The 14,456-nt window shown below is 46.3% G+C and overlaps 1 protein-coding gene across 1 annotated transcript; it reads right to left on the bottom strand.

Annotated features, from left to right (window-relative positions):
* Positions 1–2,713: 2,713 nt before the first annotated feature.
* Positions 2,714–3,931, bottom strand: PtA15_16A120 (uncharacterized protein; the record flags this gene model as incomplete). The annotated part of the gene is made up of 1 exon (XM_053163779.1): positions 2,714–3,931. One exon carries the CDS (start codon positions 3,929–3,931, stop codon positions 2,714–2,716), a length of 1,218 nt encoding a protein of 405 aa, XP_053027769.1.
* Positions 3,932–14,456: the final 10,525 nt, after the last annotated feature.

Below are 14,456 nucleotides of genomic sequence, written 5' to 3'. Positions count from 1 at the left end.
CTCCGGATGAGCAGATGTAGTGTATAGCGGGTCGTTTGTTGACCTTTGTGGCCGCGTTCCCCCCGGAAATCACGCGAAGCAGCCGATGCGGGGGTGGCGGTGCAAAGGCTCAAAGGCACCTCGGCTCAGCCAGCGAGCTTTAGGGTGCCAAGTTCGCTCAAGCAGCCAACTTGAAATTTTCAAGTCACTCAGCATTGAAGCTGACCCATCAAGTAAACAAGTTTGTACCTGTTCATTTTAAGGGTCAACAGTCTGACTCCTGTCCTTTTATCCCTTGACTTTTTTCTTCAGCATCACGCGAATCCAGGCTGCTCGTGACCACCGAATCGTATCTGGACGTGCGTCTATCATCGGAAAAATCGATCGAACCAAACGCGAAGAAATCAAAACATCATGTCTCAGGAGACGAGCCCAGCACCTACTGCCGAAGAGGTAGCTAACCAGATAGTCAACGCGATGGGAACTATCCAGTCTAGCAACACCAACTCGACCAACACCGATCATCCCAACGCAATCGTCCACCAGTTCTTGACATGTCCCTTAGCTGTTCACGACCAAGTCAATCCACGCAAACCGATCCTGGCATTCGATGGGTCAAACTACTCCGTCTGGCAGGCGGCCATCGACCGAACCCTGCGCCACGTCTCCGGAAAGGAGGGCCCGTTCGTGTCAAAGCCTGCGAACTGGACCACCTTACCTGGCGACCAAAGCCGATCCATTGAGATCGTCATCCGCAATACCATCGATCCGAACTTACTCGATATCATCGACTCCCGCAAGATCCAAAGTCCACAAGAACTATGCGAGCTACTCACCCAAAAGTGCCAACCCATGGATCGCCGACGAAAGTTGAACTTTGTCGAAAATTTTGTCGCTTTCATGAAGCGCAAGACCTCGGTCAGCGAACAATGGATCGTCGACTGGCACAAGATCTATTCCGAACTAAACCAGCTCAACATCTCTCGAGACGAATTGATCGGCTTACTCTTCCAAGCAAGTCTCAATCTACCCGACGGAATCGACCCGGTCACCTTCGACTTCCTAGCCAACCAACGACTCGAGAATCACCCGAACCCGTCCTTCGACAAGGTCTCGACTGTCCTTTCAACCACCCTATTCGACCTCCGGGTCAAGGTTGACAAGACCGACCAACACAACAACAAGAACAACGATAAAGATGACGAACCAAACGAAAACCAAGAAGACACTCAGGACGAGAGCAACTCCAAGGGACGTAGAGAAGGGTCGATGTGTGACTACTGTCAAGATGAGGTCTGGGATCGTATGGAACCTGAGAAGGACAACACCACCGATGAGGATGACTCAAACAAGTCGGACGCCGACTATGTCCCTCCAAACCGGCCCAAAGCTGCAGACAAGGCCGACCATCCGATCGCCCAGGTGGTTTGACTCGCCGCTTGATGGAGGTTCAGATACCATATCCCGCCAACCCGCTTGGCATCGTTAGCATGAGAAGGCAACACCCACTCCCAAAAAGGAGTATTGATACCCTGCTTGTCTCGCTCAGATCACAACCGGAATAACATTCAGTAAAACCTGTAACTCTTCTTTCTACTATATTATTAGTTTTTTTTCTTTCTTTTTTCTGTATGGGAGAAGGAGTGTGGACCTGACTTTGGATCCATTGGAGATGTATTGAATCAATGCTATCATCTTGTAGGGTTTCTTAGCTATTCTATCTATTCAGTATCAATTTGAGCCTGATCAAGGTGCTGTAGCTTGAGGAAGTTGCCCTGTTTGAAATGGGCTTCATCAGTCTATGAAATGAGGAGATGAGCGGTCAATGAGCTCGACTCCGAGTTAGGAAGTCATTCCAGTAACTCACTGGAATGACTTCCTACTTCCTTATGAGTAAGGACCAATCGCTCAAGCTAATTAAGTTCACGTTCCTTTCTCGAGTTACAGTACAAATCAATCAGCACAGAACGGATTACTCCCTACTATGCGGTCAAATATTCAAAGTCTTCGAAACTGTCCAGAGAAGTAGTTGATCAGTTCCAGCTCAGCTTGTCCAGGACCATCCACACAAGTTTAACCTCCATTGTTTCGACGCTTCGCCAATCCATCACTCATGAATTTAACCAGAGTTCAAATGCCCCTCTATTTTTGATTTTCTTTTTGCTGTCTTTTTTCTTTCCTCTTCTCTTTCCCCACACTTCTTTTCTTTCTTTTTTTACTTACCTCGTCCTCTCTTCATTCATCCGCCTATGCAGTTATATTAACAAAACACTTGCCAGGCTCGGCTTTTACTACAATTTTGTATTGAGACTAATTTTTTTCTAGCGCAAAAGGCAACATCACACTTTTGGTAGCTTCGAAGTTCAACCGAAAGCTTGCTTCAGCTGGGAGCTTGCGAGGGTTTGAGACTACCATCAGAATGAGGATTGCTCCATTTGGGCCTCTTGGTAATTGATATACAGTTCATTTATTGATTAGTTCGGAGAGGAGAATAAAAGTATTACAAGCTTGCTCCAGTAGGCGAAATATTTGATTTTGGGTAGTTATGTTACATTGAAGTGTTTGCTTATTAGGACTTCCATCAAGGATGCATGAGGTGGCGAAGGGATTGTGAATGGCGCAGAAAAAATAACCAAGAAGTGGAAAGAGGATAAGGAAGAAACGGAAGAATACAGTGGAGCTCGACGACTAAGAGGGAAGAGGGATAAGAGACGAAAGGGAGGGAACGGAGTGCTCAAGTGGTAGAGTGAAAGCTGTTGATTTCCTCAAATAATAGCCGCTTGAGTTCCTCCTTGCTGATCTCGTCTTTCTGTCGGTCAAAGGCAAAGAAGTCTTCATCAAGTGGGGGAGCAGTTGGCTCGTCTTCAGGGTCGTGGTAGGCCTCCAGGTAAGGATGCTGTAGAGCTTCCTCGACAGTGAGTCGCTTCTTGGGGTCGAAGGTGAGGGTTTTGGTGAGGAAGTCGATAGCCAAGGGTGAAGCGTTGGGGTAGATGGTGGCGAAGGGACGCTTCTTGCGGAGGGGAAGGGCTCGGATGTAGTCCCGAGAACGGCGAGAGTTGATGGCGTAGAACTCGTCAAGAGTTGGGGTACCAAGCACGTCCAGGATCAACGTCAGTTGGTGATGGTAGTCCCGGCCCGGGAACAAGGGGCGTCCGGAGAGCATCTCGCCCAAGATGCAGCCGACGGACCAGACGTCGATGGCTTTGGTGTATTGCTTGAAGGTGAGCATGATCTCGGGGGCTCTGTACCATCGGGTGGCCACGTATTCAGTCATGAAGCCCGTCTCCTGCTCGGCAGTCCGAATCGAGCGAGCCAATCCAAAGTCGCAGACCTTGAGGTCACAGTTAGCGTTCAGTAAAAGGTTCGATGGCTTCAAATCCCGATGGATCACATCTGCCGAATGGAGGGCCTTCATGGCTCGCAGCGTCTGGTAGATGAAGTATTGGCAATGGTCATCCGATAAAACTTGCGTTCTGATGACTCGGTGCATGTCGGTCTCCATCAATTCTTGGATAAGATAGACCTCCTTGAAGGCTTCGATGGTAGGAGGTCGGATGATGTCCACAATCGAAACAATGTTTTCAGAGACGTTGTGTTCTTGGAAATACTTGAGCAACTTCAATTCTCGCAAGGTTCTAAGACAGAACATTGAGTGGTCGAAGGGGACAATCTTCTTGATGGCGACCTTCTGGCCAGTTGGGCGATGTATGGCCGAGCAGACCACCCCGTAGGCACCCTCGCCGATGACATCCATAACGTGATATTTCGACCCAACGTTGAACCTGACCCTTCTAGGTTCGCCGACGGCCCGGGATCCAGCTTGCTTTGGCTTGTTGGCTGGGGCATTGGTGATGTTGATAGTAGTGGCGTTGACAGAGGTTGAGGCGGGCGCAGTAGGATTCATTGATCCACCGGTGGCAGAGCTCGGGAGAGCTACAGCAGCAGAAGCCATCTCGTGTTAAAGATGAAGATGATGGGGATGGAGGAAAGGAAAAAGTTGAACTGGCTTTGGATCAGGCAAGCGAGAGGTGCTAGGGAGTTCTAGAAATGGTTGGAATGATAGGATGTGAGAGGATGGGAATGGATAAGTTGGATGGACACGCTGGCGTGTATATATAGTAGAATCCAGTTGCTACTGACGCTAGACTGCTCACCGGTGTGGAGGTGGAGATGGAGGTGAAAGTTGGACTGGGTGTTGAAGCAGGCGGGATAGGGGCAGAACCAACCAGACTGGAGGGATTTGGAAGGCTTTCTTCACTCGGACCTATAGGTGAAGTTGTTTGGCCTGGTTTTTTTACTGATGGGGCTGGGTTTTTCTTCTCTTTTTTTTTGCGGTGGCCGCTTTCTTAATCTCTCTCGCCCGAGCTACACCACCGAATCAGCTTGGTTTGTCGGTGCTAGCTGGTTCGGTTGGACCTACTCGGCCCCTGCTCAGCTTTCGGAAGTCGAGTTGGATCCCAGCCATGGGAAAGGTTGGCAAGGCATCAATGATATGCGAACACTAGGTGCAATTTTGGAGTGTAGCAACGTCGACTTGTTCCATGAAGACTAGTCAAGCTGCCTGTTCTGTTACATAGAAGACGGTAGTGAAATTAACCATTTAAATACGTTCTCTCGGTTCGAGAGACCTGATCGACCAGACAAACCCAAGTTGCCGCAGAGGCCGGCTTGCGATTAATTATCGCCAAGGAGAAGCGCAACAACCATCCCGCGGGCAAATGTTAGGATGAGACGTTTTGAATGCAAGCCGACGAAGGTTCATTGCCATGGTGTCAGTTCACCCTAACCCAATCCAAGCTAAACCATCTCAGCCACAGTCAAAATGAACGAAAGGCAGTGCAGCCGAGCTCAACTCCAGTCCAAAGCTCATTCATTCGCTGGATTAAATCATGAACAAACGCGATTCGGTCCTTTGGAGCGACATTGTTGCCTGTCTACACCACGGGACATGTCCGATGTTCATCGGATGTGGACTTGGACATGTTTTCTGCCGTCTAGAACTCGCGGGGCAGGAAGCGTCCAGCGGACACTAGTCTGCTGGACGGATCCTTAACATTTCAGAGCGTCACATCCGCTGGATGGTATCGAGGCATCCAGCGGATGTAACAAACCCATCGAGTGGATATGACAAACCCATCCGCTGGATGTTATCAAGCCATCCAGCGGATGTGACAATACCATCCGCTGGATGGTATCGAGCCATACAGCGGATGTGACAATACCATCCGCTGGATGGTATCGAGCCATCCAGCGGATGTGAGAGAACCATCCACTGGATGGTATCCTATGGCATCGAACCATCCAGCGGATGCGACAAAACCATCCAGCGGATATGAGTTTGGACTTTACGGCCCTGAGTGTCAATGTCCACCGGATATTGTCACTTGCCTGGCTGCAGCCAAGCTGCTGCGGCCCATTTTTTTCACAGCAGTTTTGCTGCGGCCCATTTTTTTTTTTCGCACCTGCGGACCCAATTTGTTTTTTTCGCTTTTTTGGCTGGCTCACGTACATAATAACATTTTCAGTACTTTATTATTTTCATCGGTGAGATTGTAGCAAACAACACATATAAAAAGTGAAAATGTTGAGGGAGAAGCCTGCAATCCTAGCAGGATGATATCGGAGATGGTCATTGAGATGTTATCCAAAGTTGTTCCAGGTCCCACCTCCAGGAGACTGGTCGGAGACGATGAAAAAGTGAGAAATTTGGTGGGAGGGGCTAGTCGGGCCTCAGATCCTACCAGAGCAAGATTTTAGATGCTCGTCGAGCTGTTCTTGTTCTACCGGCACGAGTTCAATAGGCCTCAGATCCCACCAGAACGAGATCGGTGATGCTCATCAGGTTGTTCTTGAGCCTCGTTAGAGGTCCTACCGGCACGAGATCGCAGAAGAATGTTGAGTTGTTCCTGAACCTCGTCATCGGTGGGCATTTCGATGGTGTTTTCCTTTGCAATTTGTGCAAACGTTTTCCCCTGCCCAAAGAGGGCATGATCCTTTGCCAGGACTGCCTTGCCCCAGCTTTAATGAATAAAAAATGTCAGGCTACTTTTTTGATGAACATAAATACGGAATATGCAGTGAAAGAGAAATGAAGACACTTACGCCGCACAGTAATCGGCGTTACGAGTCGCGAGTTCTTTGAGCTTTTGATCAACTAGGTCCCATTGCGAGATTTTCTTGAGTGGAGGATTTACTAGGTGATCGACGGTTTGTAATCGAAGGTGGGCAACTCGGGCGATGAAAAGCACTGAGATATTTCTAAGCTGCTCGTTTGAAACAGATGCTTCGACAGGGTGCAGGTGCCTGTAAACTGTCTCGGCAAGCTCATGGATATTCGGAACTTCACCTTCCTCAACGAATCCAGAGTTGTCGGGTCGAACAATGTTTGAAAGCAGCTTCTCACGGACACCGTACCGGACGTGTCGCTGGATCTCGCGTACTTGAGAGATAAAATCTTTTGTGGCTGCGTTGTCACCATCAATGACCCCTGGCGGGAATTCCTTTCTGCGGAACTCGAGGGGGAGTCCGTGTAAACTTTGCTGTTTAAATTGAGATCAGTGCTGTGCATCTTGAATGAGAAATCATGTCAAAAACAACGCACCATTGTGAGGGTGAGCAAGGACCTGTCACCTGTCCCAGGGGTGTATCGCTTTCGTGTGTAGGCCTGGATGTCGGATCGCAGCATTGCTTCTTTGGAGATGTCCCGGATACGGTCCTAAAGAAAAAAGCACACACCGATGAGGATATGACATGAGAGAGGGAGATTGAAACAGACCTTTAGGACATTGCTGTACTGAAAACCTTTGGATGGGGGTTCAGCGGTGCTGTTGTTGTTATTTGCGGTGACCTTTGGCTCGTGTGTGGCTGAGGAGTCCTGCTGCAAGCGCTGCATCTCTCGGAAGACTAAGAAGGGCATGGCAGCGACCTATGAGCCCCCCTCCGACGCAGTCAAAGACTGAGGTAAGAGATGCATGCGAAGGCACCTCTAGACTGCAAGTGCCGCTTTGTGTTTCAAATCCCGCTTCGAATCCCGATCCCGGAATCCCTCAGCTGCCCCGCCTCAGAAACCCACCTCGGAACCCACACCGCTACAGCACTCCAAATCTAGTAACTCAGTAACCGAGTAAATATGAAATAGACATCACAGTAACCCGTGCGGCGTCAAGAGACGATGTTGCTCCTAGTTGGTCCATATTGGTAAATGCCTTTCTTGCTTGGTCACATCTACATTAACTTAGCGAAGTATCTGATTCAGAAGGGGCTCTCCGTCCCGCAGGGACCCTACTGAGAGGAAGTGCAAAATCAAGTCCTAGAACTGAACATATGTATCATTTGCTTTGTTCTACGCGAAACATCTTTTTGAGAAAGAGTTTAGCTGTTTTTTTTTTTTTTTTTTGAGAGAGAGAGTATAGCATTTTTTCATTTGCTTCATTGTAACAGAAACTTTTTTTTTCTATTTCCTTTCGAGAGAGAAAGGCAAGTGAAGGAATGATGACCGTAAATTCAATGAGAGAAAGTAAAACACAAGTATAGCATGGTGTTTAGGGGGATGCAACAGTTTGGGTATTTGCTCTTCGTGTTGCGGCTGGCTAAACTGCTTCATTCTCATCGCGACCCAGCAAGTCATCCATATGTGACTCATCCAAATCGTCACTTCCAGCTGTTTCACCATCCGAGTCTTGATCGTTGAGCACCTCTTCTTCTAATATCAGATCAACTTCAAGGCCTGACATCATGTCGTCATTATAAACATCCGATTCGAGGAATTCCATCAAGGCGAACCACGTGTGGGGTAGTGCTTCGCGACATATCAGTCGGGCCAACAGCATCTCGTTTACTGTCGCATGCCACTTGATAAGCAGTGCTTCGTGCTGTCGCTGGTAAATTTCCAACTCGCCACTTAGTAAGGCCGTACGACTGTATTCTCCGAAAGTAGTCATTGGTGCATCGGGGCCGTCTTCTCCAAAAGTATTCCGAAGTACATCAGTCAGCCTGAGACTCATGGGACCTGAAAAATGTTGTTGTGGTGGTTAGTTAAACTCAGAGAAGAGCCGTGACGATATGAGCTAAGCAGCACTCAAGATGAAATCTACCTAGAATACATTGATCAATGCATGATTTAACTTGATCCCTATGAGCCATCCCCCACGATACAGTCCTTCGCAACTCAATGCTTAATTGAGCAAGTTCCTCTTTTGACCGATCCAATGCAAGAACAGCGTGGATTCCAGATCGCACATGTGGATCGACGGCCCAGGGATCCTTTGACAAACACATGAAGCCATCATTCCAAAATGGGTCATCCAACGGGATCTTAATGAAATGGGCATAGTCGAACGGTGCGTTTTCCGGCAAATCAAGTTGATCAGGACTGTGGTTTTTAAGGTAGTCGGTACGCCGAGCTAGGAATGCATTCAAAACAGATGTAACAGCTTTCTTCCGACGTTTAAGAGCATCGAAGATCTTCTCCTTCAAAACAGTGCCCAATCGGTCTCCTCGAGCCTTTGAATCGCGCAAAGGCTGCATCTCTCCCTGTATCTCCACAGCAGCTTTGTAGAGTGCAGCTTTAGCGCTCCAGAGTAGCCCCAACCTCCGCTGTTGATCCTCTAGGTAAGCAAAATGTGTGAATAAGTTAAAGATAGTTTCCTTTGTTCGGGGAGAACATAATTTAGCTCACTGTTATCGGGTTCTATAGCTCCGAAGTAAGGGCCTAGTTTTTCTGCTTCAGCTTCTTGCTTGGCCTGTAATTGTTGGACGTCACGTAATAGATTCATCATTTGGGCGGTATCCAAGTGAGTTTCTTTTTGCAAGCCTGTAACAAAGGTCTCGCTTAATCAAGAAATATAATTAAGAAAAAAACTGTAAATTCAAAACACAGCGATCCAAATATACCACAAAATTTATTCACGTACGCAAGAGACTTCAATGTTTCACCGCGCTCAAAGAACTGGGCTTGATCCTCTTTTTGAGTGACCTCCTCCTGGTTTTGATTAATCTGGAAGTTTCGCTGAGATTGCCATTGGGCTCGAAAGAATTCTACAGTGAAAAATGTACCCTGTACGTGCGGATTTGGCTGACACAGTAGTTTGTTGAGTTTCAGTTGAGCGTGTTTTTGGTTAGTAATTGCATTGCAGATTTTCCGCTTCAAAGTCAAAACTATAACAAAAAAATCAGTAGAGTTTAAAGTAAAGTGTCAATGGTTGATCCAAAAAAACATCCACATACGCAGCTTTTCCATTCCAAGGGAATTGTGGAATTCACCTCGATGATTGAGTGCACCAAGTCGATGATTCTGTGTTGCATATCTTAGCGGGCCCACAAGAGGAGAGAGGCCAGACCATAAACGCTCCATACCCTCGCCATCGGTTAAACCCCATCCCTCATTATATCTGGGATTAAACTGCAGTTGACATGGCCAGTCATGAACATAAGAGTGAAAGACGGCCGTAGCAAATTTCATTCTTGGAAGATGTTCAGTTAGCAATTTGCGTGATTCGAAAAACTTCCCAAGGGTGCAACCAATATCGTAAAGGATTCGCAACTGAGCGTTTGAATCCAGATCACCTAACAGGTGTTTTAGAATTGACATCGGCAGCCCACGTCCTTCCCCGGATTTGTGGATGTTGCAGAAGTAGATCACAGAATCGTGTCGACAACAGCATCCAAATATACCGGTGTCGTCACATCCTTTCCAAGTGCTTGAATTGCGGCGGTCATCAGCAGCCTTATGCTGCTCGGTGCATCGGTCTTTCTACTGAACAAAAAGAGAGGATTTTCATCAGGTGCTAGTATTAAATTCATGCAGCCAAAGCATTCACTTGCCGCCTTCTGAGTCTTTTTTTGAGCTCTCTCATGTGTTAATATTTCGTTGTTGGCGGCTTTGATTTCTTCTGGAGGAATGAATAGATCAGGGGTTTGGAGTGGAAGGTGATTCTTGGCAGCCCTCTCATGGTGTCGATGTTGGAAATTCCCGTCAAGGCACAGGAAAATTTTGTTCGTGTCCTTTGGTTGTGATTCATTGCTAACTGGAAGAGAAACTCCAAAACAAGCTGGGCACGATCGTTGGGCTAGAATATCTTGTGAAGAAATGGATGTTGATTTTTGTATCAAATCTTTCTCCATCCTCTTCAAGCGCCGATAAGCATCGACAGAACCTGAAAAACATCTCCGTAGTTCCCGAGGCTGAAAAAAAAATTAGATTGTTATCTATCAAGCATCAAAAATGATGGCACATACCTTCTTCGTCTCCTTACCACACAGCTTCATCAATCTTGATTCATTCCAACGGCGGATTACTTCGGTAAAAGGAGTGAGGTGAGAGTTACAAATATTCCATAGCAGATCATAGAAGTTCAGCAGACGAAGTGAAAATGCTGTCTGCGGAAAAACAGGAGTACTTGAGAGATATCCTTGAGCTAATATGTGCATCGAGTCTGGAATGCAAGAGCAGAAAGAAATCTTTGTTCGTTCCTGGCCTGTGAGGTGTAATATAATGTGAGACTTTGTTAGCAAAATTTCAATTTGACATTTGTCTACTCATTCACCCATTATATCAATCAGATCAACTTCTCTCAAGTGCTTCTGTTCCGAAGTACATTTACAGAGATCCTTGGAGAAGTTATCCAGAGAGCAAGGTAGGGACCAATTATTGGTCTGTTTCTTCAGATGGAGGTAGGCAGGAAACAGCGTTGACATTAGGTCGTCCCAGTTCCTCATCTTCTGTTGCTGGATACATGCTTGATGATGTGATCGTATTTTCTTTAGCGATTCAATGTCCTCTGGTCTCATCTCGTCTGGTAGATCTGGCTGATTATCTTGCTGTTGCGGATCGTTCTCATCATGTTCAAATACACTTGTGTCGGTTGCTTCTTGGAATCGTGGCAGTGGATTGTTGGTTGATGAGGTCGAAGCTATATCTGAGAATTCGGCGGCCAATTCCTTTTTCTTTTTCATTCGATGTGCTTTTTGAGACCGTGTTTCAAGCTGCGGCATTTGAGAGCCTCGGTGAAATTGATAGAGACGTCGCTTGGGTGGCATTGTGAAGGATATCGAGTGCGTTGATGGAGCGAGTTTATGAGAGATGGCAAGTGACTGAGAGGAGAGCTGAGAAATGGACGAGTTGACGATGAGATTTATCTTACAAATTCAGCAACTGGTCAACTCAGTTGCGTGTTTCAAATAATAATGTAAGGCCTAAACTCCACGGAGGTTTATTAGTACCAATCTTTCATATTTCACAATAACAAAGCTGATAAACAACACATCAAACAGATACTTCTTCTGAAATGAATCATAAATAACCCCAAAAAAAGGTTGAGACAGTGAGCTGCCTGAAAAACCCACTTTAAATTTGTCAAAAACAATGACAACAACAAGGATAATATGGAATTTAGTGGAGGCTGGGCAACTTACTTCACTCAAAATCAGATAGCAGGTTAGTAATTATTCCGGTGAACTCAAGATACTTTTGAACATTACACTGGCTTCATCCAACTTATGTTATAGGAGCATGTGGAAAGGTACACGAAGACACAGATGTAATTGTGGCCTTGGATTATCGGCGGTATGGCGCACTCAACGAGATATCTAAACATTGCGGGAAGAAAGTGAGAATTACAAGTGGGGACAAAACAATCATTTCGACAGTCGCAGATGCCTGCCCAACAAGCAAAATTGCCTCGATTTGAGTGAAGGAATGTTCAAAAAGCTAGGCGTGACCGTTCAAGAGGGCATGAAGCCAATCACCTGGAAGTTCATTGATTAAATCCGTGTTTTGATGTTTTGTTCCTTGGATTCTCCTCCTGCATCAAACCTTTAGAATGAAAGCTCTCAACTGCTTGCCCTCTCAATATAAGTAATGAAACCACTTAACCTCCTTGCATAATCCAACCCTCCAAGCCTCCCACTGGGACTTCCACCCTAAACACGTCATATCTTCTCCAGAAATCTATGCGCTGCCCAGAACCCCATCTCCGACTAAATTCTTGCCCACCAATGGGCTCTTCCACACCAACTCTTGTCGACACCGCCGCTTCCATCCGTCAAGCTCTTGGCCGCATGGGTTGCGCGGAAATTGTGCTTGCACGCACGGTTGTCTGCTTCATCGCGCCCATCTGCGTCAATGTGCATTGCATTGAGCCAGATAAGAACAAAAATCAGAGCCACGCGAAGCTGCGCATGCTAATTCACCTTTTGCATTCCTTGCCAACGTCTCCGGGATTCTCCTTTTTGTGACCCCGCTCACCGGACAACTTATCCTTGGCCTTGCCCTCATCGCCATCCTTGTCCTTTTGTAGCTCAATGATGTGACTTCTGAACTCGCCGTGATTTTGTTGTAGCATGTATTGAAATGTAATCTTGTTTTGTGTTATTTGCAGAATCAAGATCAAATTGATCAATGAGTGAAACAATAGAGAATTTGAGCGAGATCAAGAACTCAAGTAGGTGATAAAAGAGCAAAGAAAAATAATTACAAGGTGAGTAGCCCAAGCGAGGAAGGAATCAATATTGCAACATGCTGGCCGATGTATGTGGGTCAAAGAACAAAAACATCTACAGCATTTTCACTCCTCATGTTCTACTAAATCTTCAGCTGTTTGGCGAGTGTCATTTTCTCCGTTTTCTCCACATTTCTCTTGCAGTTCAGCGTCTTGATCACCGTTTTCATGAGCTTGAACTTTATGCTGTCCCATCTCTTGTTGTATGTCGAATTTGGTAGATTCTTGGCTTTCTTTGTAAGGAACTAATGAGATCCAATTGTTCTTGAGGCCGCGTAAGACAATCCAAGTTTCATCGATCAAGAGAGTCTTGATTGGTCGCGAAAAGTGGCGCTTACTTAACTTGACAGGGTTGGTCGCAATTGACAGCATCAGTTTCCGTTTTTTCAGCTTGTTATGAGTATCAGTACCAGGCCAGCGGGTGTTTGAGCCGACCATCCCAATTGCTTGACTGAGCATCTCCCCCAGTTTTGCGGAGATATAATTGTGGTTTGCGGCTAACTTTCCTGAAGGATTTTGAAAAGAAAGGTCAACGAAGAAGCCAAAGCAATAGAAGATGGTTTGAAACTTACCTTGACAGACATCCAGGTTTGCAGCACGACCAATGTAGGGTTCCTTGATGGAGTTGTTTGCTTTGGAGGAATCGGCATTGGATGTTTTGGAGCCATCGGATCTGGTATTGTTGGGCGCATCGGCTTGGTTATTTGCAGCGACTGGAGCTCGAATCTTTGATTTGACCACTCCTTTTACGCTCTTTCCTACAGCTGTACAGAGTGCAAACTTGCGAATAGGATCCCCATCATTTGCAAGCTCTTGAAGGAAGTGATCACCGAATAGGCTCCCTCCTTGAAAGAAATAAGGTTGGCGGTGATCTTGATCGGCAATCACAAGAAAACCCTCAATTCCCATAGAATCACTGAATTCCTTCAGCTGCTGAAGATGCCTCAGTACAATATGCAATAGAAGCACTACCAGAACACACAAAATAACAATGCACACCTTTTTTTGCGCACCTTTAGCCCACGTGTCAACATTTGCCAAGAGTTTTGCATTTGATTGGCGGCGAATGTTAAATTGCTCTCGTTCGTGAATGTTAGGATCATTGGTTGTCTCAGAATCCACCCACTCATTGTCGTCGTTGCCTTTGTAAAGGCCTCTAGCGGCTGGATCAAGCTCTTTGTAACTCCTAGATGCATCCTTGTTACGCTGGGCAAGACTGTTCTGAGCTAGAATTCCATAAGAAAAACAATCAGACATACTTGCGACAAACAGAAGCAAAAATTCAACATGGACCTACTCTGATGGTAGCTTTTTTGAGCCATTTGACCAGCCGATTGGAATTTATGCCACAAACTTTTTTTCTGTCGAGTTCTACGTTGCCCAAGATAGGTTGCAAGAGACTTGAATGGCCGCTGATGTCGTAGGGATAGTAAGTGCAGTTTTCGTTGGTACTCGAAGAACAAATCTTGACCCGCTAACTTTATCTCCTCATTCAATTGTGTGTATTTCACATGCGTCTTTTGGAGCCGGCGGAGCTGGTGTAGGGTGTGATTTTCAAAGCCCTTCATAACCTCATCAGAGAGCTTTTGATCTTGCCGGCGGAATTTGGACTTTGTGGGGTCTTTCGTACAGGTGGCGACAGAAGACAAGTTCAATGTTTCAGTGGCGGCACAGTTCACGATCAGAGGATTGGAAGCATTAGTGATTGGATGATTTGAATCAGAGATATCCGGTGCAGCAGAGTCACTGAGGATAGCAGGTAATATGTTGGTGCCTTTAACTTGTGCGGGTTGGCGTTTTTGCTTTTTCTTAGGTGGGACCGGGACTGGCTCAGAAGTGGAAACAGATGGGACTGTTGGAAAAGCGGATAGCTGGCGTATTGGCAGAGTTGATATATTTGCATTTGGCAGTGATTGGATATTGGGGATTGGTATAGTTGAGTTGTTTCGAGTTGAACCAGTCATCTGTTGATTAATAAAG

Source organism: Puccinia triticina, chromosome 16A, assembly GCF_026914185.1.
Source record: "Puccinia triticina chromosome 16A, complete sequence".
Taxonomy (NCBI): domain Eukaryota; kingdom Fungi; phylum Basidiomycota; class Pucciniomycetes; order Pucciniales; family Pucciniaceae; genus Puccinia; species Puccinia triticina.
This window is presented reverse-complemented; position numbering and strand designations above follow the sequence as displayed.